The following is a 27,491-nucleotide window of genomic DNA, read 5'->3' on the forward strand; positions in this document are numbered from 1 at the left end:
GAGGAAGCTGGGCCTGCTGGAGTTGTGTTATGGAAGGCATTCCTGGTGGTGCTCCTTCCCCCTGCCCTTTTTAATTTAAAATCAACCCTGGTATTTTTTTTAAATCCCTTTGAACTCCATCTCACTGCTTCATCCTTGCCATTGATCACCACCACAGTGAAACCCCCAATTTTCCTTTGAAAAACCATATTGATAGAAAATGTTTGACCAGCCCTAGTAGGCATCCCTTACTCAATTCACTTTCCGTAATGGCATGGTTCTTAGGCATTGGTGGATCTCCCTTATCCCCAGAATCCTCTCTTCCCTCCTCTATTTATGATATTAAAAAGGTATATGCCGAGAAAAGTCATGCAGCAAGCAGTCTCCTGTGTATGGGAAGCCCACTCTGATTTGAGGAATAACACTGCTGTGTATATTGCCCCATGGAGAATAGGCATATTTCAATGTAGTCAGCAATCTCACTGCTCATTTCTATTTGGGGACATGTCTAGTTGTGCAGGAAGAACTGGAGTATTCAGAAGCCCTTGGCTTACTATGCTGTCTATAATGCAAGACCCTGGAGACAAACTCAACTCACCTGGAACCGCCACAGTCCCCCGATGTCTTCACTTCTCTCAAAGCATGTTGGCTGGAGTCCTTCATCTAAACAGCATTTAAGGGCTGTTAGGCCACTGGCCCCTGCTCCAATAACTGCAACTCTTTTTGCCATAGCTTTCTGTGCTAGGGAGGATAAAGCAGAGTCAATCCATCCCTGAGTAGTTCAGCTTCCATTCTCATCATCCAAGCCCAGTCTTCACACGGCCTTACCTGAGTTTGCCAATGGAGGGCTGTAGCAACAACAGGCTTTTCAGGACTTCAGTCAAATATTTTAATTAATATTTAATTAAAGTCCCTTTGATTAAGGTTGTTTTTACCTCATTGCCATTTGAGCAGAGAAAACCAATTTGGGGTAGTTTAAAAACTTTTATTCAAGAACATAAACAGCTAGAAGGTTAACTCATTTCATACGCTTCCCTGAAGTACTAAACAACATGAGAATTAGATTGAGATTACAATGTTCAATCTGGTATTTAGCTGCAACACTCTGAGCACCTTTTCCAGACCTGAAGAAGAGCTCAGTGTAGCTTGAAAGCTTCTCTCTCTCAGCCAACAGAAGTTGGTCCAATAAAAGATATTACCTCACCCACCTTGTCTCTCTAATATAAATCAAGCTAGCCAATTCAAGGAGTTAACAATAACACAAACTACAAGTGGTTAGCTAAAGGGAGACTAATAGGAGAACAGCAATTGGTCAAATATGAGTACAATCAGTGCATGAGTACAATCAGCAATCAAATGACAAAGTTAACTTACACCAGTGATTGAAATGGCTTACCTGGTCTTTCTATCTCTGTGCCGTTTACTTAGCAATGTATACTCTCCCTTGCTGGAAAAAATCAGTAAAGGGTTGGAGCTTTCCATATCATGAAAAGCCATCCCAGCGTCTGTGGCAGGAGTCTCAAACATGTGGCCTGCGGGGTTATTTTCTGCAGCCTGCCAGCTCCCCGCGACCCCCAGCATTTACCAAGAGCGGCTCTGGCCTGGTGTGCACTGGGGACAGGGCAGGCTCCCTCCCTCCCTGCCCCCGCGCCGCTCCGGGAAGCGGACAGGACCTGGGGTGGGGGAGCACAGGGGTCTGTGTGTTGCCCTGGCCACTCCTCCAGGTACCTCTCCCAAAGCTCCCATTGGCTGGGAACAGGGAACCGCGGCCAATGGAAACTTCGGGGGAGGTACCTGGAGGAGCGGCCAGGGCAACACACAGACCCCTGTGCCCCCCCACCCCGCAGGTCCCGGACACTTCCCGGAGCAGCGCGGGGGCAGGGCAGGCAGGCAGGGAGCCTGCCCTGCCCCCAGTGCGCGCCGGGCGGACCCACCCCCCGAACCCCTCCTGCACCTGAACCCCTGCCCTGAGCCCCCTGCTGCACCCCACACCCCTCCTGCACCCCGACCCCCTGCCCTAAGCCCTCTGCCGCACCCCTCCTGTACCCCAACCCCCTGCCCTGAGCTGCCTGCCGCACCCTGACCCCCTGCCCCACCCCATATCCCGACCCCCTTCCCTGAGCCCCCTGCCACACTCCGCACACCTCCTGCACCCAACTCCCTGCCCTGAGCCCTCTGCTGCACCCCGCACCCCTCCTGCACCCCAACCCCCTGCCCTGAGCCGCCTGCCACACCCTGCACCCTGACCCCCTGCTGCACCCTGCACCCCTCCTGCCCCCTCTGGGGGCAGGGAGGGGGCGGAGTTGGGGTGGGGATTTCAGGGAAAGGGTTGGAATGGGGGCAGGGAAGGGGTGGGAAAAGGCAGGACAGGGGCGGGGCCTCATGGAAGGGGTGGAGTGGAGGCAGGGCAGGGGCAGCACGGGGGGTGGTTAGTGGTGCGGCCCGCGGGCCAATGTACTAGTCCTCATGTGGCCCTCGTGGTCATTTGAGTTTGAGACCCCTGGTCTGTGGCAAAGTTTGCTTTGAACCTAGGGCAGGGGTTCTCAGGACAAATTTTTTGGTGGCCTCAGAGTGTAGCCACCAACTCTTGCTGGTGGCTACTCTCACACTTTTTCCTAAAATACTTAATTAGCTTTAGGAAAAACAAATAAATATACATGTCCAATTCACTGTAATTTATTTATTGCTAGCTAGTAAATCTGTTGTAAAATGTGATATTAACAAACATAAAAGTAAAGGAGTACTTGTGGCACCTTAGAGACTAACAAATTTATTAGAGCATAAGCTTTCGTGAGCTACAGCTCACTTCATCGGATGCATCCGATGAAGTGAGCTGTAGCTCACGAAAGCTTATGCTCTAATAAATTTGTTAGTCTCTAAGGTGCCACAAGTACTCCTTTTCTTTTTGCGAATACAGACTAACACGGCTGCTACTCTGAAACCAAACATAAAAGTATCACTTTTCACTGAAGACTTACTGATCCCTGGCACATCTGGGGACAAATTAACCTGGACGGGAGAGTGAGGGTAGGCAGTAGGGGCCAGGGGCAATGGAATTTGGGGGGGGCAGATAGTGGGGGACCAGAGTCTGAAGCCCTGTAGCCAGGGGACAGGGATGGAGTCTGAAGCCGGGCAGCCAGAATCTGCCACCCCATCACTCCAGGGGTGAAGCCCAAAGCCTGAGCCCCACTACCCCTGGGAAGGTCGGGAACTTACTAGCTGCCTACTCCTCTAGCATTTTGCCCCAGCTGTCTCCAAAAGGGGGCAAGGCCCAACCCCTGCTTGCAGCCCCAGCAGCCAACATCAAGGCAGTGCATCCAGGAGCAACAGGGAAGGGGAGAGCTGCTGCTTTGTCCCACACCCCCAGTGACAGCCCAGGAGGCTGTGGCTGCAAGAAAAGCTGCTGGTGGAGGCATGCAGCCAAGGTGGCGGCATTTGAGAAATGCTGACCTAGGTAGGGTAACTTATACTATGGGCTTATCTGCATATGCTCTTCCTGTTAAAAAAGAGTCTGTCTTATGCAGGTGGAATCGGTAAAGAAAACAAGATTGTTAAGGTGACTTGCAACAAACTGTAGCAGAATCAGAACTCCAGCCATCTCTGCATGCTGACTGGTCTGTCGATCCAACATGTAGTGTCCTAATTTGCCCAGAGTAGGCCTACTCCTGAAACTGGTTTACCACCAGGCTGGTATGAACAGCCATCTATATAAGCCAGGGGGTACTTCTCACACATTCCTTATCCTAATAGAAGTGTCTGGTCTATGTTGCAGGCAGTTCTGAGAAGTTGCTTCCTCTCCTCCGAGGGTCTGCTCTGCAGCCATGAACTTCAGCTAACCCCTGTGCAGTTAGCAATTTCTTGCTTCTGGTGCAGTACCTCTCTCAGGGCATTCCCTACAGAGCTAATGTCCAGGTTACAACACAAGTTCTGGAAACTGTTCCACTCTATCTTATCACTATCCAGAAATCTAGTGGACTGGTGGAAAGTTGCTAACATAACTCTTTCTCCACCAACATGTTCCTGAAAATTTTGGACAGCGCAGACAGTAGCAAGCAAAGCCTCATCAGGATCTGATTACTTCCTCTTACTCCACTGAAGTTTTTGCTGGCTTAAACTGTCACTCTGTCGTCAATATCATGTTTTTGGTGCAGTACAGTGACTGCCACACTAGTCAGTGGGACCCACTTCAGTGTTTCCCCTCTCTCAGGATAAGCTAGGCATGGAGCCTGGGATATCCTTTTCTTGAACTCCTTCAACTGCTTCTTCCTATTCTCGCCACCAAATCCACAGTGTTTTTCAGTGGTTCTCAAACTTTTTTTTTCATGGACCACTTGAAAATTGCTGAGGGTCTTGGCGGACCACTTAGTGATCTTTCTAAATGTTGTTTGTACCATTAGCTAACTATTATAAAGCTCTTTGGATAAAAGCACTATATAAAAAATCTTATTAATAATAATTAACAGGTTTTTTATTTTACAGATAAAAGACCACAACTCATATTTTAATATCAGTAGTCTTACCTTTCTAATGCAACCTTTCTAAGTCTTACCTTTCTAACCCACCACGGCAGCCCCGGGGCTGGGAAGTGGGGGGGTCTCTGCTTCTCTCCCCCACCGCAGCAGCCCCTGATCTGGGACTGGGAAGGATGGAGGTCTCTCCCCTGCCACAGAGCCACAGAGCTGGGGCTGGGAAGGAGGGGGGTCTCTCCCCCGTCACAGCAGCCACAGAGCTGAGGCTGGGAAGGAGGGCCATCTCTCCCCAGAGCCGCAGCCCTGGAGCTGGGGAAAGTCGCCTCTTTCTCTGGCCACCGCAGCCCTGCACATCCCAAATTCCCCCCACCCCTCTTCTCACCCCACTACCCCCTCCCACCTGCCCCTTATTCCCCCCCAAGGCCACCACCTCCCCTTATATGTCCGTCTTCTCCAGGGTCCAGGCACCTAATTAGTGGAGCCACGCCTGCACAGCTCTGCTAATTAGGTGGGTGGCTCTTCATTCTCTCGTGTGTAGCCACCCAGGCACGCACCTTGGAGGGAACTATCGGCGGACCGCCTGAATGGAGCTTGCGGACCACTGGTGGTCCATGAACCACAGTTTGAGAATCTCTGTATCTTTCTGCAACAGGATAAGAAGAGGCTGAACAATTTCTGAGTACTCACTAATCAACTGCCTAGAGTAATTACGGACGCCCAGAAATCTTTAACTCTATGAAAGTTGCTGGGGATTTTATTTCCTGAATTGCCTGTACCCTGTTGACTTGTGGCCTAATATCTTCCGGACTTAACTCTATTCTTAGGTATCACACCCTTTTCCTGCATCAATGTCCTCTAGGCAACAAAATCTTAGCTCCACCCTGTCCTGAAACAACATGTATCTTCTTTCTTTGCAATGTTTTTTTCCAGGAAAGGGTCTTGAGCAGCATGCCATCTACATATATCATATGGTATAGCTTCGTGCAGAAGCAAGTTATATTCTTCAGGGGCATTAGAGTACCCGAAGATGCACCTTTTCCAGGTGAACTCTTGGTGACTGAATGAAAAGACCTATTTATATTGATCACCTGGATCTGTTTTTAGCATCCAAAACACATTTGCTATATCCAGAGCAGAGAAGATTTTTGCCTCAGACACAAGAGCTTTCCTCTGATCTGTGTACCCCATTGGTCACTGGGATAATGTATTAATTTATTAAGCTGTCTAGAGTCTACCATGAGCTGCCAGTCCCACTGGGTTTTACAATAGGCCAGATTGGGCTATTAAAGATGGAATTACACTCTTAGAAAGGAAAATAATATATGTGTGTATCTAATGTCTTTTGCATAAACTCATAAATGGCCAATGTATTCTATACTGCCTTATGAAAACGGGGCGCTCATGGTTCTGTGGTGATCTTAACTTCCTGTAGGCTAGTTTCTCCAGTCACAAGAGTCCTTTGCAGAGATTTCACAGAATACTGTCGATAGCTATGTCAACTCTTCCTTCTGCCAATCATTCTCTAGAGCATATGTCCATTGTACCTTTCCCTCTACTTATTGTTCTAAGACCAAGGGTGGGTGACTGCGCTCTTTTTCCATTGCACTGATTTTCAGAAGTGTGTGTGTGTGTGTGTGTGTGTGTGTGTGTGTGTGTGGAGGGGGGGTTGATTAAGAAATATTTTCCTGAAAGCATCATGCCATCCCTCCTCATATCACGACTTGTTACTACACCTACACCTTCTGGGCTAGCATGACAATTTGCCTCATGGTGGTTTTATCTGGCTCTATAATCTACTCTATTCTTTCTCTGATATAGGCTGGTAACTATTCCAGATATAAAATTGTCTCAGATGGGAGGGCTGGTCCAGATCCACAGCACCACTACATTTGAAACAAACCCATTTCATCACTGGATAAAAGGACTTGGGGGTGTCATCCTTATGCAACCTAGGCTTGTAAACCAAAGTCGTGTGGCTCATCACCTGTGCATAATAATTGGTGAGCTCAAGGCATGATTTTTCAAAATTTTGGTTGATGTCTGGGGATAGTGTTTCCAACCAGACTCTGGGGTTTGTAGTTCAAGTCCTCTTTAGAAATCTCATTATATCATTTTCTGAAACACCTTCAACATTTGCTAAGAAAGTGTTAACTATAGTGATATGCTCATGAAGTCGAGCTCCCTTCATATGGGGGCAAGATTCTCAAAGTCTGTTTAGCTTCTTCAAACAATTCCTATTTATCTAGACCTTAAGGCCCGGGAGGACCATCCCCAGAAAGAGTTCTCTCTACCTCAGGAACCTCCGGGGCACTGGGGAGTCTAGGTGCTGCCAAGAATCTTCCTAACCTACACTTAAGAGTAACCCTTTCTGAAAATAACTCATGATTTTCATCACCCACCCTTCTGATTTTCATCACCCACTCCCTCTGAGAGCCTTGACCACTTTATCTATTTCTACGTATAGGCTGTCTACATCTTTTGCTAGGCCTCGAGCTTTTTTCTTCTCAGAGTTTAGCATCTCTCTTTCCTTTGACAAATTCTCCAATTCTCTGTTCAGTATGGTGGAACCACAAGCAATACACAAGGATCTATCTTCCTAGGATACAATGCTTGCCACTGCATCTTTCAGGATTTGGCTGAGGGTCTCTTGCAAACTGATTGAAATCTTGTCTTTCCCATTGTGACTTGCTAACCTCTCTCCCTAGCTAGATGGTCTAGAAGGTAGGAAGCTACCTCGGCTTCATGTTCTATATGAATTGGTGGACTCATCTTTAGGGACTGGAATTAATTCACTTTATCACAATGTGGTGTTTGAAGTAGGACACTAGGTGGAAGAACAACTGAAAAACTTAGCTCACCATTTGATTCTTCCAGGTGTGGTGACCAGAGGCCTTCTTCTGGCGTGCCGTTGGGCAACAGGTCTTCCTCTGAGAGGACAGGGAGAAAGTTCAGCTTCTCCACAATCTGAAACAAAGCTTTCCTGCAGGCGAATGTAAAAAATACAAAGGGAAGTTTTTCATCTCACAACTTTATCAAAACTCTTAGGGAATCTTCTATTCCAGACTTCTGTGTCTGGTTTGATTGAACCGTGTGCCCCTGCCCCCCCTCCCACTTTCGGCACTCTCACCAGGGAGTTTCACTTCCTTACAGGGTGAGCTTTAGGAACACAGTGATCTGAAGGCAACTTCTTCTTTTCTCACTCACTGAGCAACTTTCAGCTTGGAGCTTATTAACTCTTTACCAAACTGTTTATCTTAGAGAGAGGGGTCACAGGTACACTTATCAAAGACACCTTTACGCACCTTGAAAGGATGTCTCTCCTAATGACTGATACAGTATCCTGTCAATGATGCCAATTTGTAATAATGGGGTTTTTGAAACTTGAGTCAAATGTTTTATTAATATTTAATTAAAAGTTCCTTTAACTAAAGAGGTTTTTGCCTCATCACTATTTGAACAGAGAAATCTTATTTGGGGTGGTTTGATAACTTATTTGAGAACATAAACAACTAAAAGGTTAGCTAATTTCTTATACTTCCCTGAAGTACTAAATAATATGAAAATTAGATTGAAATTACAATATAAATCAAGTTAGTCAAATCAAGGCATTAATTATACAAATTAGAACTGGTTAACTAAAAAGAGAATAATTTGAAACCAGCAACTGGTCAAATCATTGCATGAGTGGAGATCTGGAGCTCCACGGGGGAACTGAAGAGGGGACATACGCACCCCCCCGAATGATCTCATAAGGCCCCAAATTCTTGTCAGAAAGGCCAAAAGGCGGACACTATGTGCATCCTTTATATAAATTATAAATCTCAGCAAAATAGTGACTTTTTAAAAACTCTTACAATCCAAGACTTTCCAGGGGTCTAACTAGTCCATGGATACCTGGAAGGTTGTTTATTTTTTAAATGGTGACATCCAGGGCCCCCAGAATACTCACTTGCCCTCCAAATAATGGGCCCCTAGAGTCAGCCCATGAGCACACTCAATAATTAAATCACAAAGTTAACATGCAGCAGTGATAGAATGGTTAATTAGGCCTTGTGCAAACTTTCAGTGGCATGTAGGATACATGCAGCTACATGCTGCAGTGAAAGGCTCCGGCAGTGGGGAAAAGCTCCAGCAGCAGGGAAAGGCTCCAGCAGTGGGGAAGCAACAGGACACTACACTGCTAAAAGTAGCCATGTAGATGTGGGTGGCACTGCTTGGGCATGTAGAAAGCCATGTAGGGTACATACCCTAGGATTTTGGCATTCTCTAGTCACAAAAGCAGTGCCTCATTGTCTACACTGCTATGTATACCTATGCAGGGGAGGGTGGGCGTGCACTGTCTGTACTCTACATGCCACTGTAAGTGCGGACCTACACTCAGTCTTTCTATCTCTATGCAGGTTTCAGAGTGGTAGCCGTGTTAGTCTGTATCAGCAGAAAGAACGAGGAGTACTTGTGGCACCTTAGAGACTAACAAATTTATTTGAGCATAAGCTTTCGTGGGCTAAAGCCCACTTCATCTGATGTATTGGATGAAGTGGGCTTTAGCCCACAAAAGCTTATCTCTATGCAGTTTACTTATCTACTTCTACTTTTCCTTGTGGAAACAATAGGTTAAGGTTTGGATCTTTACGATCCCCCAGTGAAATTTAGTGATCTGTGGCAAGGTTTGCTTTGAATCTAGGTTAATTAATGCCCAATGGCAACTTATACTATGGGCTTATGTGCATGTGCTATTTCTGCCCATCCGCCTACCCACCTTATGAAGACTCAGACAAGTCTTTTCTCTCAGGTATCTCTACACAAGAATTCAAATAACCTGCTAAGGAAACCAAAAGAAGAAATTTACTTAGAAAGAGAAAATGGATCGGCTTTTCAGCTTGCTTGGTCTGTGGAGCCTCAGAGTCAGTCAGGAACTGCAGTGTAGGAACCGAGTGATGTCTTCTGCCTGAGATACCGTCACACAAGTGGGTGTTGTCCTCCGGTCAACCGGCTGGTCTGCGATGTCTTTGTCTCTACTTTCCCTGAGAAAGAAGTAGGCGTATCAATCACCTGGCTGTTGTCGTGGTGACCTCGGGAGAAGCACACTTTCTTCCTCATTTGACTGGTCTTTTATTGATGAAACTCAGACTGGTATCATCCCACAATACCCCTCTGGTGATCTGCTCATCGAATCAGGGGCACACAGGTTTCACACCCGAACTGTGTCATCCAATCCTGATCAAGTGAGGTCAGTCTGACATTTGGTCCACGCTTGGGACCCCCCTTCCTAGTGTACTAGTTCTTTGTCACATCCACAATCCGTGTGTTTTTGTCAAGCAAGCAATATTAGGGGAATAAGAGGAGGTCATGACTCTACCAAAGTAACCTCTTCCGCATGGCTTCTTGACTGTTAGGGTCTGATGCTTTCCTGGTCATAAACTTATGACCCATTGTCCTTTTACTTAGAAAGGTTGTTCCCTACCCATTCACACATCTCACATTCACATTTCCTCAAGGCCTATGAGACTTCATGACCACAGTAACAAATTACGGAACTGTCACCCTGTCTGGAAAACTGTGAAAAGTTGTTTCACTCTATCACAGCTCAAAGTCAAATAGCTTCAAAACTTCTTGTTAAATCTATTAACATAAACTTATCAAAATGTGGCAAAATTTATACTTAATGTCTATATTACCATAGGCCTATATGTCCTACTCCTTCCCCTACCTTCACTGATGGAATAAGGAGGCTACTTTGAGAATTTCTTATTACATCAGACGATCCTTACACAAGATAAACTTCAAACACAACACATTAGTATTTCAAATTGCATGATTAATTTCTCATTCTTAAACTAATAGTTAGTCTAACACTTAATTATAAAGTTATTAGTAACAATTAAACAACTGACAACACTAGAGCAATGTAATTATATAATATCCGGTGTTAATTTTATCTCATCTGATGGTAAAAAGACAAGAGATGGTAAAAAGTTTGTCAAGAGAAAAAGCAAAGACTGAATGGGTTTGACTTTGCAACATCATCGAGATGTTGCGTATGAAAGATAAGGAATCCTGGAGGTCGACTCTGATGCCCAGTTTACAACAAGCTGCCACCAAGCACGGTCTGTGCATCCTCTAGTCAGCTTTGCCGTGTTTGCAAGAGAAGTTGACACCAGCTCGTCCAGTAAAGAATCAGAATGGCAGCTTCAGCCCGAATCTACAGGGCCAGTTGCTTGTGCAATTGGTCAGCTAGATTATTTCCTTGTGCAACAGGATCCTGCTCCTTAGAATGATCTTTCCCAGTACATTGTCAGGTTTGCTTCTTGCATTAAACCTCTATTAACAAAATGTGTATAATTTCCTTGCCATGAGCCCTTTTCATGTCACACTTTTTCCATTCAGCTAATTATGCTAAAAATGTCTCATGTAGGTGGAACTGGAACAGACAACTAGCCTGTTAAGGAAGTGACTTTCAACAAACTGTAGTGGAATCAGAACTCCAGCCATCTCTGCATGCTGACTAGTCTGTCGGCCCAGCGTGTATTGAGTGTCAGGGACTGTGCCCTGCAAGGCCGGCTCCAGGCGCCAGCGAACCAAGCACATGCTTGCAGGGGCAAATGTAAAGGGACGGCAGGACGTCGGGCTCTGAGGTGGCAATCTGCCCTTGGTGGGTGGCGGGAATTCAGCGGCCGCACCTTCACTCCGCCTCTGTGTTCGGTGGGCAGGATTCCGCCTCCCCATTCGGCAGCAAGTTGGTTTGTTTTTTTTTTTGTTGCTTGGGGCGGCAAAAACGCTGGAGCCGGCCCTGGTGCCCTGATTCGCCCATACCAAGCCTACTCCTACAATTGGCTTACCACCAGACTGGTATGAACAACTGTCAATATAAGCTATAGGACATTTTTCATAGATTCCTTATCATAATAGAAGTGTCTGGTCAACGTTGCAGGCAGATCAGACATGAGGGTGTCACTTCCTCTCCTCCGAGGGTCTGCTGTGCAGCCATGGACTTCAGTTAACCCCTGTGCCATTAGCCATCAAACTTCAGCTCACCCTATGCCACTAGCAGTTTCTTGCTTCTGGTGAAGTGGATCTCTAAGGGCTAACGTCTGGGTTCCAATACAACTTCTGGAAACCTTTCCCCTCTATTTTATAACTAACCAGAATACTCATAGGCTAGTGGCAGGTTTCTACTACAACTCTTTCTCCTCCAACATATTCAGAGGCATCATTTGCTATGGGATGGGGATGGGGGTTAGTTACCCTCCCCCCAGACCTTGGTTTGCCTGCCCCAGACTTTCATATCTCCTTGCCAGCTGGTTCTGAAAGGTTTCCCAGGGCTGCAAAGCCGGGGCTCCTAATTGTTGCATTGTCAGTGCAGTGCCCCTATCCCTGCCAGCCAGCCAGTGATCAGTGGTTGCAGCTTGGGCTGGAGCTGAGTGTGGAGTAAGCCAGGCCCCAATCTCTGATCTCAACCAGCAATCAATGAGAGATGCACATCTATGGCCCTCCATCCCCACCTCCCTGAAAAGGACTGACCTGCCACTTCCCCAGCTCTCCTCTGGGATGGGCCTGGCCTGCTAACCTGCCATGAGCAGCTACAGCCTCACTGGAGATGCAGAAGTGGAGAAGCCGATGCATCTTTGCCCCCTCGCCCCTGAATTTTTCTGAATCATAGAATCATAGAATATGAGGGTTGGAAGGGACCTCAGGAGGTCATCTAGCCCAACCCCCTGCTCAGAGCAGGACCAATCCCCAACTAAATCATCCCTGACCTTAAAAACTTCTAAGAAAGGAGATTCCACCACCTCCCTAGGTAATGCATTCCAGTGTTTCACCACCCTCTTAGTGAAAAACTTTTTCCTAATATCCAACCTAAACCTCCCCCAGTGCAACTTGAGACCATTACTCCTTGTTCTGTCATTTGCTACCACTGAGAACGGTATAGATCCATCCTCTTTGGAACCCCCTTTCAGGTAGTTGAAAGCAGCTATCAAATCCCCCCTCATTCTTCTCTTCTGCAGACTAAACAATCCCAGTTCCCTCAACCTCTACTGATAACTCATGTGTTCCAGTCCCCTAATCATTTTTGTTGCCCTCCGCTGGACGCTTTCCAATTTTTTCACATCCTTCTTGTAGTGTGGGGCCCAAAACTGGACACAGTACTCCAGATGAGGCCTCAGCAATGTCGAATAGAGGGGAACGATCACGTCCCTTGATCTGCTGGCAGTGCCCCTACTTATACATCTCAAAATGCCATTGGTCTTCTTGGCAACAACGGCACACTGTTGACTCATATCCAGCTTCTCGTCCACTGTAACCCCTAGGTCCTTTTCTGCAGAACTGCTGCCTAGCCATTCAGTCCCTAGTCTGTAGTGGTGCATGGGATTCTTCCGTCCTAAGTGCAGGACTCTGCACTTGTCCTTGTTGAACCTCATCAGATTTATTTTGGTCCAGTTCTCTAATTTGTCTAGGTCCCTCTGTATCCTATCCCTACCCTCCAGTGTATCTACCTCTCCTCCCAGTTTAGTGTCATCTGCAAACTTGCTGAGGGTGCAATCCACACCATCTTCCAGATCATTAATGAAGATATTGAACAAAACCGGCCCGAGGACCGACCCTTGGGGCACTCCACTTGATACTGGCTGCCAAATAGACATGGAGCCATTGATCACTACCCATTGAGGCCGACAATCTAGCCAGCTTTCTATCCACCTTATAGTCCATTCATTCAGCCCATACTTCTTTAACTTGCTGGCAAGAATACTGTGGGAGACTGTGTCAAAAGCTGAGCTAAAGTCAAGGAATAACACATCCACTGCTTTCCCCTCATCCACAGAGCCAGTTATCTCGTCATAGAAGGCAATTAGATTAGATTAGAAATGATGCCCTTAAAAATAACCCTGAAAAAGTTGGACAGCCCAGGCAGCCGCAATCTCATAATCCAAACAAGAAAAGGAGTACTTGTGGCACCTTAGAGAATAACAAGTTTATTTGAGCATAAGCTTTCATGAGCTACAGCTCACTTCATCGGATGCATTTGGTGGAAGTGCCACAAGTACTCCTTTTCTTTTTTGCGAATACAGACTAACACGGCTGCTACTCTGAAACCTGTTGTAATCCAAATACTTCCTCTCGACTTCAAGGATGTTCTTGCTGGCATAAGCAATTACTTTCTCTTCAGTTTCATGCTTTAGGTACAGTACAGAACTGACACAGCAGTTGGTGTGATCCACTTCAGTAAGAAAGGGTTTCCCTCTCTTGGAACCTGGCAGGCAAACCTGGGATATACTTTTCTTTTAAACTCCTTCCCTGCTTCTTCCTGTTCTTCCTCCAACTCCATGGCGTATTTTTCTGCAACGGCTAGGAAGTAGCTGAACAATTTCTGAGAACTCACTAAGAGACTCCTAGAGAACTTCTCAGCGCTTTTAAAGTTTTGGGGCATTTTATTTCTTGTAGTTCATTCTCTGCAATCATCATCAGTGTCCACTCTTCATATCGCCTTATGCAAGATTGCCAACAAGGGTCTGTAATACTAATAAGGTTTTCAGGACTTGAGTCAAATGTTTTATTATTATCTAATTAAAAAGTCCCTTTAATTAAGGTTGTTTTTACCTTACCGTCATTTGAGTGGAGAAAACCAATTTGGGCTATTTTTATAACTTTTATTCAAGAGCATAAACAACTAGAAGGTTAACTAATTTCGTACATTTCCCTGAAGTACTAAACAAGATGAAAATTCAATTGAAATTACAATGTAAATCAAACTTCTCAATTCAAGGAGTTAACAATAATACAAATTAGAATCAGTTAGCTACAAGGAGAACCATTTGAAACCAACAATTTGTCAAACCATTGTATGAGCAGTATCAGTAATCAAATCACAAATGATTGAATGGCTTACTTAGTCTTTTTATCTTTATGCATCTTACTTAGCAGCTTATACTTTCCCTGGTGGAAATGAGGGGTTAAGAACTGGACCTTTAGTGAGCTGTGGCAAGGTTTGCTTAGAACCTAGGTTAATGACAATTAGCAACCTATATATGGGCTTTAGAGTAGCAGCCGTCTTAGTCTGTATTCGCAAAAAGAAAAGGAGTACTTGTGGCACCTTAGAGACTAACAAATTTATTTGAGCATAAGCTTTCATGAGCTACAGCTCAGAAGTGAGCTGTAGCTCATGAAAGCTTATGCTCAAATAAATTTGTTAGTCTCTAAGGTGCCACAAGTACTCCTTTTCTTTTTATATATGGGCTTATGTGCAGATGCTATTATTGGTACCACACACACACGCACGTGCATCCCCTCCCCACAAAAGGCTAGGACAAGACTTTCCCTACACAGGTATGCAAATCCCTACACAGGTATGCAAATATCCCATCAAGGAAACAAAAAGAAGATAATTAAAAGAGAAAAAGGTTCTGCTCTTCAGCTTGCTTGGTCTTTGGAACCTCAGAGTTGGTCATGAACTGCATTCTAGGGTACCAGGCGATGTCTTCTGGCTGAGGTACCATCATGCTAGAGGGCATCATCCTTCCAGTCAACTGGCCAGTCTACAATGTCTTTGTCTCTACTTTCTGTGGGAGGGAAAGTAGGAGTATCAGCCATCTGGCTGTAGTCCAGGTGACCTCGGGCAGAGCACACTTTCTTCCTCGTTTATCTGGTCTTTTATGGATGAAACTCAGGCTGGTATCATTCCATAAGACCTCCCTGTTAATCTTCTCACCGAATCAGGAGATCCCAGGTTCCGCACCCCAACTGCATCATCCAATCCTGATCAAGTGAGGTCAGTCTGACTTTTGGTCCACTCATAGGACCCTCCTTCCTAGGGTACTGGTTCTTTGTCACGTTCACGAGTCCATGATTTTTTCTCAAGCAAGCAATATTAGGGGAATAACAGGTCATGACTCCACCAAAACAATCTTAACCCTCCTTATTTGGGTGAACAGTCAAGGCTCCTAAATGGCTTCTTGACTACTAGGGCCTGGTACTTTTCCAGGTCATAACTTATGACCCATTGTCCTGTTACTTAGAAAGAGTGTTCTCTACCCATTTACACTTTTCATGTTCACACTTTCTCAAAGTCTACAAAACCTCATGACCACAGTTAGAAATTACAGAACTGTCACCCTGTCTGGAAAATTGGGGAAGTGCATGAAAGGTTCTTTCACTCTATCAAAACTCAGACCCAAGCTGCTTCCAAACTACTTGTTAAATCCATTAACAAACTTATTTAAATATGGCAAATTAAAGTTTGTATGTGATGTCTACATTACTATTGGCCCATATGGCCTACAGGTCTCCATTATAGCTACTTATACAATCCTCTTTCTTATGAAAGGGACAATTCACCATTAGGAACTGGAGAGAGAATTCATTTCACTTAGACCTTCATACAGCACTGAACACTCAGCTTTGGGTATCAACCTGGGTCAGATTCAGACAGCTGCATAAGAGAGAACTGTTGTCTAGCTTTTACTACTTGCTTTCAGCCTTGATCACATACAGCATCTGTGTTGCTTTAACAAGTTTTACATCACACAACAAAAGCAAATCCTTTTAGTGGATCAAACCTCTCAATTTAAAATATTTCTGACACTTGGCCCTTATTTTAAGCCTTTTTGGCAATGTATTTTCTCTAAAGTACATAAATTGTAAGATATTCTTGCTGTATGTTATACAATCTCAATCAAAGAGCTGTATTCCGTTGCTTTCTGGGGCTGCACATACTACACAGAACCATAATGGGTCAGATCCGTAGCTGGTGTCAATGTGCATAGCTCCATTGATTTCCAATGGAGCCAAGTTATTTATACTAGCTGAGGATATGGCCAAATGGAGTAAATAAGTGAAGTTTCCCCATGTAACCAACAGCAGAATTTGGCCCCATATTTCCATTATTAAAGTTCTCTGGATTGTGACTGTAACCGATGTCTGTATATAGATGTAAATAGTTAATGGACGAAGTATGAGTAGGATGGTGTGCAAGAATATGTAGTATTGTCCTGGTTTTGTAGGACCAATAAAACTTGGTCTGATGAATGGCTAATGGTTTCCTCTGCATCTCTGTACCTCAGCTCTTACCAGGGGAAGTGGTGGCAGTGGGAGGAGGTGTGGGATATTACTGTGCTCCTGATATTCCCAGCAGTCAGATAGCTGTTAGCAGGAAATGTATTTTACGTTCTCCATTGCAGCTGTGGCTCCCTGATTCTTAGGCTGAGAGCTGCTCTGACTTAATGTCTTGATCATCTCACAATTGTAGGCCACCTCTCACACTTGTCCAGCCATCAAAAACCCAACAGTCTCTAGCTGCCAAGGCCTCCTTGTCACAGGACATCCTGCACTTGTAACTGATGTAGGTCCAGCTCCCCTGGGCCAGGCCCAGGCCCAGAACAATTGACCCAGTTGGGATATCTATAGGGGTGGGGCTGTAACCAGGGCTTTAAAGGGTCAGAGAGCCCTGGGAGAGGGAACTGGCAGAGAGCTAGGAAGCTGCGGGAAGCCAGATTGCAAGAGTCTCCTGGGAGGGAGACAGTGAAAATCTAGAATGTAAAGGGTGAGCAGAGGAACTGTTTGTGCTCCTTTAAGTTTGGGCAGTAAACCTGCCTATAAGAGACTGTAGGCTTGGCCATGAGTCCTTAGCAAGCTGAGGAGAAGCCCTGCCTTGTGCCATGTGGTGGCAAATGTGGGCATAACGTCCGGCTGCTGATGCAAAGGGAGACCGAGGAGAATCATTGGTGCCAAGGAAAAAGAACATGAAAGCCAAAATATTGACTGACCTCACCAAGGTCAAGGGATTAAGAGGATGGAGGAGGTGATCTGCCCATTGGCAATGATGCAGCAGCAGACGCCCACGCAGCAGGAGACTGCTTCTATTCCTGCCACCGCTGTAACAAAGCTACAGAGCCAGCCTATGTTCCTGCAGTTGATGGAGAGCCATAATGGGCACAATTCTCTACTCAACGGCATGGCAAGAGGCCCCCTTCCAGCAGCTGGTGGGGCTGCAGAAGTGGTTGGGCCAATGGCCTCAATGGAAAATAGCTGGTGATGGAGAGGGAAGCCCAAGCAGGCTAGTCACTGGCCTGGTGTGGCCTTCTTTCATACCTTCAAGATAGTGGTATGAGCAGTAGCATGGGAGGAATCTACTTGGGTGGCCCGCATAGCGCTGTTTCTGATGGGGAGATGCATGTCTACCCCACGGCAGAGGTTGATCTGGGAGTCCGAGGTCAGAGAACTCAGCTACACGCTGGGGTAGTCAAGAATCTGCCACGGCCAGTGATCTTGGGGAGAGACTGGCTGGGTTTCCAAGCCCTGATGCAGGTAAGAGTAGAACAGCTGCCTAAGACAGGAGAGGACCAATGGGCAATTGGAAAAGGAATGGAAGGAGCTGAAAGACCTCAACCATCTACAGAGCTTATGGGAAAAAGCTAAAAGGTATCAACAAGAGCTAGAGGACATAAGCTCCTCCCAGCAGAAGAGAATCAACTGATTGATAGGATGGGAATAAGAATTAACATTGGTTAAGTGCAGGCAGAGTGGAATACAGCAGTGCTTAATGTTGATGTGAGCCAACAGTCTGAAAGAGCTCTCACCTGCTGTCTATTGATAAACTGGGAGGAAAGACTTCAGGGTCAGGCTATTTGCAGAGACACACCTACTTCGCCTAGATGATCAGGAGACAGACCTGGTTTGCTAAAGTGATAGATTTTGGCTGTTTTGGGTTAAATTTCACTTAAGTCCCAGATGCAGGGGTAATGAATGTTATCACCTCATTGTATGACTGCAGAGCACTTGGCCTGGTTTTAATATGCCCAGACTGAAAGTGTGTAACCCAACTGGCAATGTGATCCCTTGCTTTCACCAAAAGAATGTCATGTAACATCTCTGCTGAAAGCCTGTGTCAGACTGATCAACATAGAACTTGTGAGCTGTATGTAAAGAAACTTTGTGAGGAGTTGTGTATATATACATATTAAGAGCTATGTTGTCTAGTCTAGGGCATGTCATTAAAGACAGGTTACTCAAAGGAAGCATATTCTCCAAACACGAGGTGGGAGACACTTAATGTCCTGGTGGACCATTGTGTTTCTTGCAATAGAAGTCTATTAGCATTCCGAGTCAAATGCTAAGAAAGAGCTTGCAAGGATTTCAGAAGGAAATGAATTGGAAGAGATAAACAGTGAGCAGGGAACATGATTTTCAGTTGAGCATCAAAGGGCTAGTCTGGTACATCTGGGGTGCAGCAGAACCCCTCAGGTATCATTTAATCTGTGAGGACAAGTTACCAGCGGGTTGGAGTTTACAAAGAAATCTTTGCCAGTCTGGTTGAAAATACTGGGAGAAGGACTTGGGTAAGCAAGCCTGTAGGAGACAGGGAAATGTCTTGTGAGCTGAGTTAAGGATCTAGCAAGCATATTATGATTTTTTATATGCAACCATTTGTTTCCAATATTCTTACTTATTTGAATCTCTGTTCTTTGAGAACAAACATTGTTTTCACTCTACCTAGAAGTACTGCAGACTAAATGGAGCAGCGATCCCAAGCTGAATCCTGTAAGCTGGTGTGTGTGCTATTCCTTTGGGAACAGAGGATCTGAGAGCTCTGGGAGTGTTCAGTGGATCAGGATCTGGGCACTCCTGATAACGCTTGGAGGACTTGGGTTGGCTAGCCTGTATGGAGAGCGCAAGGCCTGGCAGACTTGTGTTGCCAGAGGATGGTGGTTTCAGGGAGCTGACCCACAGCAGGCACAGACAAGACTCCCTCAAACGCAGCGCAGATGGTGTCAAGGTGCCCCACAGCCCTGGGAAGTGGCACAGGCCGTCACCCCAAGTTTAATTTCACTTGTCAAACGGGGCTAGTGAGGCTAAATCCAAGAGACAGTCAAGATGGGTGAGGACAGTTGTTCCTATGTGGTGGTGTGGACTGTATTTAAAGGATCTTAGATACAATCTGACTCTGTGTGATACTTTTTTGGGGGGGGCAGGGGGACATCACCTGCAGTGTCCGGGGGTGAGTTGCTACTCCCTGCTGGCCATGGGAGGGAGCCCTGTGAGCCCACCTGGTGAAACTCTCCCCAGCCACCAGCTGCTTGGCAACACAGCCTCTGCTCCGGGTTCCAAGGCCACCTAGTAATGAGCACACCCCATTTTGTTACACTCAACCAGTCCCCTCTCTTCTGGGCATCCACAATGCTCACCAAGCTGCTGTCTCTGTGGAGATAATGCAGCCCAGTTCACCGGCTGCACCACAAGGCATCACTCTCCTCAGCACCAGGCACTGCGTCAGGTTTATAGTAAAATGGAATTGAAGTTTATTTAACAGAGAGTGAGGTAAAGATTTAAATAAAAGCAAGTAAAAGGATATGGAAACATCAGGTTACGGGTAAAAGAAAAACATCAGACAACCTACAACCTATGCTTTGTCTAATTGGGTATTTTTGAGAAGTTTCTTATGGTGGGATCCACTTTTCATGAGACATCCCAGCTGATATAGTCCCCTCCTGTAGCGGATAAACCACTAGGGCCAACCTTCTGTATACAATCCTCCACTATTGTTTCCTGGCCAGTGGCCCCTTCTTCCAAGAACACTTGTGGGGTCCTTTTGTCCTTGTAAGTCTCCAGCCTGCATTTACTCCAGCCAGTAAACCAAGGCTGTCTCTACAGGCATTTGTTGTTCTTCTCACGTTGATGGGTCGGTGATCTGGCTCCCGCTCCTCACGTGGTAGGTTTCACTCCCAACAATTCTGGAACCCAATGTCCTCCTAAATGCTACTAACATCTCACAATAGCCGTCACAATCAGCTAGACCGTAGCTTTTGCACAACCCCCTTCGGTGGAATATTGAAAAAGTGGTTGGACACGGATATCCCTGCCAAGGCAAGTCTGTGTTGCACCCTCCTCGTACAGTGTTTAAAGGCAGGTGATTGGACTCAACTGGGAGCCCTCGTTTCTGCTCAGCCATCAGCAGAGCTAAAGTCACTGATAAGCCAGTCTACGGGGCTGAGCCTTACAGCAGTTGGGGGGACAGTGCTCCGGCAATAAACAATGCAGAAGAAGTGGCAGCAGGGAGGTTCTCCACTCCCCAATGAAATCACTAAGGGCTGGAACCTCAGAACACGGCATTGCAACTAAAGGTGGCAGCAGCGAGCAGCAGCAGAGGCATCACCCAGCCATCCCACCCCCAGGCAGGAGGAGAACCCAGCTGAACACACCCGGGATTCCGATGACAATCCACCATGTCTGGGGTGTAGCAGAGGGAAAAGGGGAGTGATGTGTAAAAAGCACTTTTGCACTGCAAGGTGGGAAACTGAGGCAAAGGACTACTGCCTAGGATACTGAGGGGGCCGGCATTTTATTTCGTGTTGGCATATATTGTTTTGGTGTTTTCCCAAATTAATACTCTGTCCACTTTCTCTTAATAAAAGCTTTCTTGTTATAGCCAGGCTCACCACTTGTGAGTGGGGAAGTATTGCCTCTTAGATGTGCACAGTGGTGGGGTTTAGTTTCCATAGTTTCTGGGTGGGTGCACGAGCCACTTTTGTTTTGTATTGTTAAGAGGAACCCCTCGATATTGCTGCTGACATCACCTGGCTAAGACCAGTGTCTGGTTTTGGACTGAAACACCTGGTCGAAAAGGGATCCTGGAGGCTCTCGTCAGCACCGCTGACTGGGCCGTTGAGTGTCCTGTTCATGGCACCGCACAGCCACCGTGCCACGCAGCTCCCATGTCGGGAAACAGCCAGCCTGTCCAGCTCCTAGCCTTAGGAGCTTCTGGGGGCGGAGGTGGTCCGGGTGCTGCCCCATCACCCACCCACACGCATAGCTCCCATGGGCTAAGGCAGGGCAGGGGAGGAACTAGTGTGACTCGTGAGCGCTCAGCAGGCCTTTTCCGCAGCTGCCCAGCCCTCTTCTCCTCACACTCCTCATATGGCTGGGTTTGAACTGCGGTGCGTACCCTGTGGTGAACCACAGTCTGTCGGTCACCCCATTGCCGGCACCCAGGAGTTCAAAGTATCTGTATTCATGTCTCCGAGTGCTGGGAAGGGGGCTACACCCCCACTCCCCCATCACTGCATCCCTCCCCATCCCAACCCCCCCCACTCTCATCCCTGAAGCCCTCTCAGTCCCAAACCCCCACACCCCCATCTCCCATCATTGCATCCCTCTTCGTACCAGCCCCTGCTCCCTTCTCCCTCACTACATCCCTCTCCCATCCCACCCCCCACACCTACCCATCCCAGCCCTGTACCCCTTATAGCTCTCTCCCACCCATCCTCTCCACCTCCTAGAGCCACCACCCCCATGTCCCTCACCCCCCCACATCCCTGCACCCCATTTGCCTCCATACACTGCTGCAATCCCATTATGTCCCTGTGCCCCCTACATCCTCATTTACTGTAGCCTTCTGCCTCCCCCTGCATCCCCATCCATCCCCTCCCCTCTCCTTCACCGCCCCCTCTCACCTCCACCCTGCTCTCATCCTTGGCCTCTTTCCCTCCCCATCCTCTCTCCTCCACCCCCACCCCCACCCCCACCCCCACTTTACCCCTCCAGCCCACTCTCCTCCCTTCCCAGCTGGGTGATTTAGGTAGCCCCTGGAAAAGCGTTTGAAAAAGTGTCTCTGTGTAGGCAAGTGTGTGCATGCATGCACTGTATATGTGTAAGAGACTGTGTGTAAGTGTCTTTGTATAGGGAGATGCGTGTATTGCCACATGGGTGTATATCTGTGTGAATAAAATTTGCAGCCTAACTCTTTGACTTTTATTCCTTTTGCTGGCTTGCGCCCAAAAATATGATGGCATAAAATATGTGTTTATTCATTTCATAAGTTTTTAAAAGAGAAGGGAACTCTAAAAGAAATGTATTATTTCTTAAACAGTGAATGTTGTTGACTAGTAACTGAAGAAGAGCCAATGTGCCATACGTTTCTTCCCACCTTTGTCTAGCTACATTAAAAACTCTTTATTGCATACTTTCTCTTTTTATATGTATGTCCAGCACCTACCACCTGATCTTCGTTGGGGTCTCTAGGCATTAAACAATAATTGTAATAATAAATAATGTGGAAGTATATTTGTTAGTGCATGCTAAATGTCTGCACATGAATACACATGTACCTGCATGTAGTTGTAGAAGTCAGTTTCTACAGATTTATTTATATAGTTATCTGGACAGGTGTGCATTTCTGTAGTTGTGCTCTATGGATTTGTATTTGGGCTTCAGGAATGGGATTTTAATGGCCCCATTGCAGCTGTGATAATGTATAGTCTGAATGGAGAGAGGGGCGAAGGGAGTGAGCAGGGGATGGGGCCTTAGGAAAGAGGCAGAGCAGGGGGTATTTGGTTTCCTGGAATTAGAAAGTTGGCAACCTTACACCCGGCTGAAGAGTTACACTGGAGAAGAAGTTGGCCAGGCTCCAGGTAGAGAAAGGAGCCAGGGACCAGAGACTGATGGCAGAGTCAGATCAAAGTACAGTGGTGACCCAGAGACTACTTCACCAGTAGGCCTGGGCCCAGATAAGAGGCCAGGGGTAAAAGCAGTGGTCCTCTTTGGGAAGAGAGATGAAAGACACCTGTTTCATGGGTTCCGTTATGAAGACTGGAGAACTGCCAGAGTGACTAGTGGCCGCAGAATGCAAGATACAGCTGATTCAGTGAGAAAAAAGGATCTGGCTGTGGAACATGAGGCCACAAAGGAAGAGAGGGTGACCAATCCTCTGGTCAGCAAATGTGAGGGAGAACTAGAGACTCTGCTTGCAGAGACCTTGAAGCCCTGGAAAGGAGGAAGTTAGGTGGACTGTGCTCTGGGGAGGGGGTGAGTTTTGAAGCTGGCTTTAAGGACGGAGGGGACAGTGCTGTGCATGAGTTTATATGTAGACTCTTATGTGGTATTTTGGTTTGGGGGTGAGGTGAGAGCAGCCCCCCATGGGGCAGAAACAGCCTGCCTGTGAAAGAGGTGAGGGAGGTATGTCACAGCGGGATGGGCCCTGCAACTGATGTAGATCCAGCTCCCATGTGTCAGAACAGAAGCTGCCAGTTGGGCCAATTAATGGGGTGAGGCTGTACCTGGGGCTATAAAGGGTCAGAGACACCCTCACTGAGAGGGAACTGGCTGGGAGAGAGCTAGAAAGCCGGACTGCCAGAGAGTCCCCTTGGAGGGGAGGAATAAGACACTAAATGACATCTGAGCAGAGAAACTTTTTAAGTTTGGACAAGAAGCCTGCCTAAAAGAGATTGTGTGTATGGCTGAGATCATGTAGCAAGCTCGGAGAGCCCAACCTCATGACACTACCTTTCCCCTGACATCTTCTGTAACACAATGAGTGCAACAGTATGTGGCTCAGTGAAAAATTTGGGGACACTATAAAACAAATTGAATTTAATACTAAAGGTCTCTAAGCCAGACTACTGCACTAATAGTCATTTTCAGATGTAGTTCATTAAAACCCTCTCTTTTTAACCTAAGGATGCTGCTGGTGCAGAGTTTGTTTGCTGCAGACTCTAGATCCAGTGAGCTGTGCAGCACATGAGCCCCTGACAATTGCTAGCTCTACACAAATTGTGTTTGTGGTCTTACATCACCCTATACTTTTTGTAGGGAAAGAACAGCTGAAAAAGCCAAGCAAAAGAGACATTGAGCTTGTCTAGACTAGGAAAGCCTCCAAGAAGTTAACCCATTTTAAGACTGGCTCCACTAAAATCAATGCATCCGATGAAGTGAGCTGTAGCTCACGAAAGCTTATGCTCTAATAAATTTGTTAGTCTCTAAGGTGCCACAAGTACTGCTTTTCTTTTTACTAAAATCATGGAAACTGTCTGGAACACTCTTGTAGGCAAGAGAAAGCCACTTGGACCCTCTAAGTAACCGAGTTGATTGTTAAAATAAACAATTGTTCCAGCCACTCTTCTGCCCTGGGGATATTGCTCCAAAGCAGATAAGGCCAGTATATGCAAGGCTTGTGCAAGGAAAAGGGCTAAGAGTACAGTTGGCCAAAAAAAAAAAAAAAAAAAACACAACCCAAAGCAAAACAAAAAACCAACACAGTAAATACACATTAAGCAGATTGAAATTAAAAGAAACAAAAACTAAAATATTTATTTCAATATTCAAGACATTCTGACAGGCTATGTTGCTGGTTGATTAAGCATGAAGGGGGGCGGGGGGTTGGGTGGTCAGTTTTTATGATTTTACTGAGGTGCCAGTTAGATTTAAAAGCTGAAATCTAGCAAAGTTGGTTTGTCAATTGGGTAAGGGTTACAGCTAATACTGAATGGAATCTAATAGGAAACCCTGAGTCCAGGAGCATTAACTTGGTAATTTTCATGCTGGATGCTTTTCAGGTCAACTTAACTTGTCATGATTTGAGAAACATTGTTCATTTGCTTATTCTTAAGCAACCATTTATTAATTCACCCAGAACCACACTGGTGATTAATTAGTGCACAATTAACAGTTCACCACTCGAGTGTAGACACAACCAATGTTCTAGATGTATACCACACACACACACACACTACAGTTCTGCAAGAAATTATCACAGTCTAGAGTGGAGGTTCAGCAGTTATGCCAAAGAAAAATGCAAATTGCCAAGTTACATTTACTTACGATAGTTAATTTTTAATTCTTTTGTAACTAGCATTTAAGCACACTAAGAATGCACGTATCTTTAAGGGACTTTTAAGAATGTGGTTACTACTGTATGAATGGATTTCTTATGCCAATTTATCTGGACTTAGAGTTAAAATTTAAAATATAGTTCTTTGATGTCTCACTACACAGTGCAGACTTAAGATAATTTAGTTATTTCTATTAAGCAACAGAAAGGGAAATACAATCACTGAAACCAAATCTCAACACTTCTTATCCTTTCCACGTGGCTGGTCCAGGTGTCAGTCACCCTTGACTTATGTCACCATGCCTCAGTGGGTCACAACTGAGAATACCAAATTCAGGACAAGCTGCTGACACACCCCAAAACTGGTGGTTATTCTTCCATGAGATATATCAAACCAGCAACAAAAGTAAACATCTGTCTCACCGCACTGGCTAACAACAAGTCAGAAATGCAGTCTTCTTAAGAATTCCAGTCTTGGATACAACACTGAGACACTAGACTCAATTATGAATAATTATTTAAAACCAGTTTAATCAAACGAAGTGTTGTTCTGATCCCAAAGGACCAGCCGCATACCCACGTCAATATATAACTCAGATCTTACCCAATAATCATGCAGTTGTCAATCCTTTAGTATCTAAAGGTTTATTTATAAAAAGAAAAAAAAGGCAAGAGTTAAAATTTGTTAAAGGAATCAAATATATACAATAAATGCAAAGTTCTTGAATCAGCCTTGTAGCCGTGATGGAATAAACTGCTGGCTTAAGTCTATGGTTACTTCCAAATCGTTGGAAGGCCCTCCGTCCCTTGGTTAGAATGCTCCCATTTGTATAAGTCCATAGTCAAGGGGTTTGAGCACGAAAGAGGCAAAATGGAGATGTTTCCAGGGCTTTTTTTGGCTTCTGCCAAGTGAAGGGGAACCCATTATTCTCACTGTGGAAAATTACAGGTAACTAACAACAAGATGGTGTTTGGAATCACGTGGGCGAGTCACAGGTCCATGCATGCTTCTCTTAGTCATAGTAAAAGCCATCACCCATACTTCAGTTAGAACATTCACAGGAAAGTCCATTAAGTGTAGATAGGTGGACCCCATGGTCCATTGTGAGTCAAGTGTTCTTTTATGGGCCATTCAACTTGAATAGTTCCTTCACAACGTGTTGGGTAAATACCTTGTGGGTGCTACCCAGAAGCAAACACATTTGAAATACAGGTACATAGTTAATATTTATAACTTCAGATACAAACATGAAATATGCATACAAATAGCATAATCATATTCAGCAAATCATAACTTTTCCATGGACCCTTATTTGACATACTTTGTACTAGATCTGTAGTAATGATATAACAGTGGTAGCAACAATGATCTACATGGTCATATTTTAATCAGATAACATCACGTGCCACTGCTTGTTGGGTACAGTCAACTCTCCACTTGCACCTGGTGACCTCTGTTTTATATACTCTAACTTCAGTGCTCACTGGAGAACTGGACACATGCTGAATGAGTACTCAGATTTCAGCTTCCATCAGCATCTAGTAGACAGCGTTGCTGCATAACAAATGGGGGAGAGAAGCAGGAATGTGGCATGCTCAGGGGAGGAGGCGGGGCTGGGGCATGGATCTGGGGAAAGAGTTGGAATAGGGGCAGGGAGGGAGTGGAGTTGGGGTGGGGTCTTTGGGGAAGGGGTTGGCATGGGGGTGGGGCAGGAGTGGGACCTCATGGAAAGGGTGGAGTGAGGGCAGGGCAGGGGTCAGAGGGGGTCGAGCAACAACGGGAAAGAGGGAAAGTCGGCACCTATGGTTGGGATCCCCCCTTAAAGGGATTTTTCCTAATATAAACCAGGGTATAACTTTGGGATCGCTTTCTACATTTCTCCTTCCTTGTGCCAGACAATTCCTACTACATCTAGAGGGCAAGAGTTATTTACAATGAAAAGCCTCAAAATTCCTTACAATCTTCTAAATCTGGAGGACATACTGAATACATTCTTTGATTGTACACAAACATTTCATGTTATTCAGGACTAATAATTGGACAAGAGAGATTATCCATGTACAGAAAGCAGTATATGTGACTCAAGGCAAACAAATGTGCAGATTCTAATTTGCAATGAAAAATTACAGTTTATAATTTGGAGTGAATATGTGGTTTGCATTTCTAGGGGTAAAAGATAGTTTGCCCCATTTGACTTCCCATCTTACAGCCAGTGATTTCTAGTTTGACTAACTTGCAGCTTGCCCACTCATCTCTTGATCCACTCACAATGTGCAATTGCAACGTGCCTTTTCTTTTTGTCCGGTGCTCAGGCAAAAGCCTTATTGCTCTAATTATAGCTGATGTTTCTACTTCTTCCAGGTCAACTTTTCATTTTCAGGCTCCTAAAAAGTTTCAAATGCAGGTGGAGACCCCTTTGGAAATCTTAGTCTGGGGAACCCCAGGGGTC

General features: G+C 45.8%; 1 protein-coding gene and 1 long non-coding RNA gene across 3 annotated transcripts in view; both read right to left on the reverse strand.

Moving 5' to 3' along the window:
- LOC119860038 (flavin-containing monooxygenase 5-like) overlaps positions 1-9,539 on the reverse strand; it is a 35,583-nt gene extending 26,044 nt beyond the window's left edge. Inside the window, exons 1-3 of one of the 2 annotated variants that reach the window (XM_043490916.1) lie at positions 9,298-9,539; positions 7,307-7,428; positions 578-715 (exon numbers count right to left, since the gene is read on the reverse strand). In XM_043490916.1, coding sequence (XP_043346851.1) covers positions 578-715; positions 7,307-7,309 — 141 coding nt within the window. In that variant the 5' untranslated portion in view covers positions 7,310-7,428; positions 9,298-9,539. Of the gene's footprint in view, positions 1-577; positions 716-1,375; positions 1,648-7,306; positions 7,429-9,297 lie in introns of those variants that run through there. The other variant, XM_038413140.2, reaches the window with a different exon arrangement.
- A 485-nt stretch (positions 9,540-10,024) lies between these two features.
- Positions 10,025-26,437, reverse strand: LOC122455540. The gene is made up of 3 exons (XR_006273780.1): positions 26,240-26,437; positions 20,956-20,961; positions 10,025-10,034 (listed from the first exon to the last, which is right to left on the reverse strand). It is a non-coding gene; the product is annotated as an uncharacterized LOC122455540 (long non-coding RNA).
- Positions 26,438-27,491: the final 1,054 nt, after the last annotated feature.

This window comes from Dermochelys coriacea, chromosome 8 (assembly GCF_009764565.3).
Source record: "Dermochelys coriacea isolate rDerCor1 chromosome 8, rDerCor1.pri.v4, whole genome shotgun sequence".
In the NCBI taxonomy this organism is placed as follows: Eukaryota; Metazoa; Chordata; order Testudines; family Dermochelyidae; genus Dermochelys; species Dermochelys coriacea.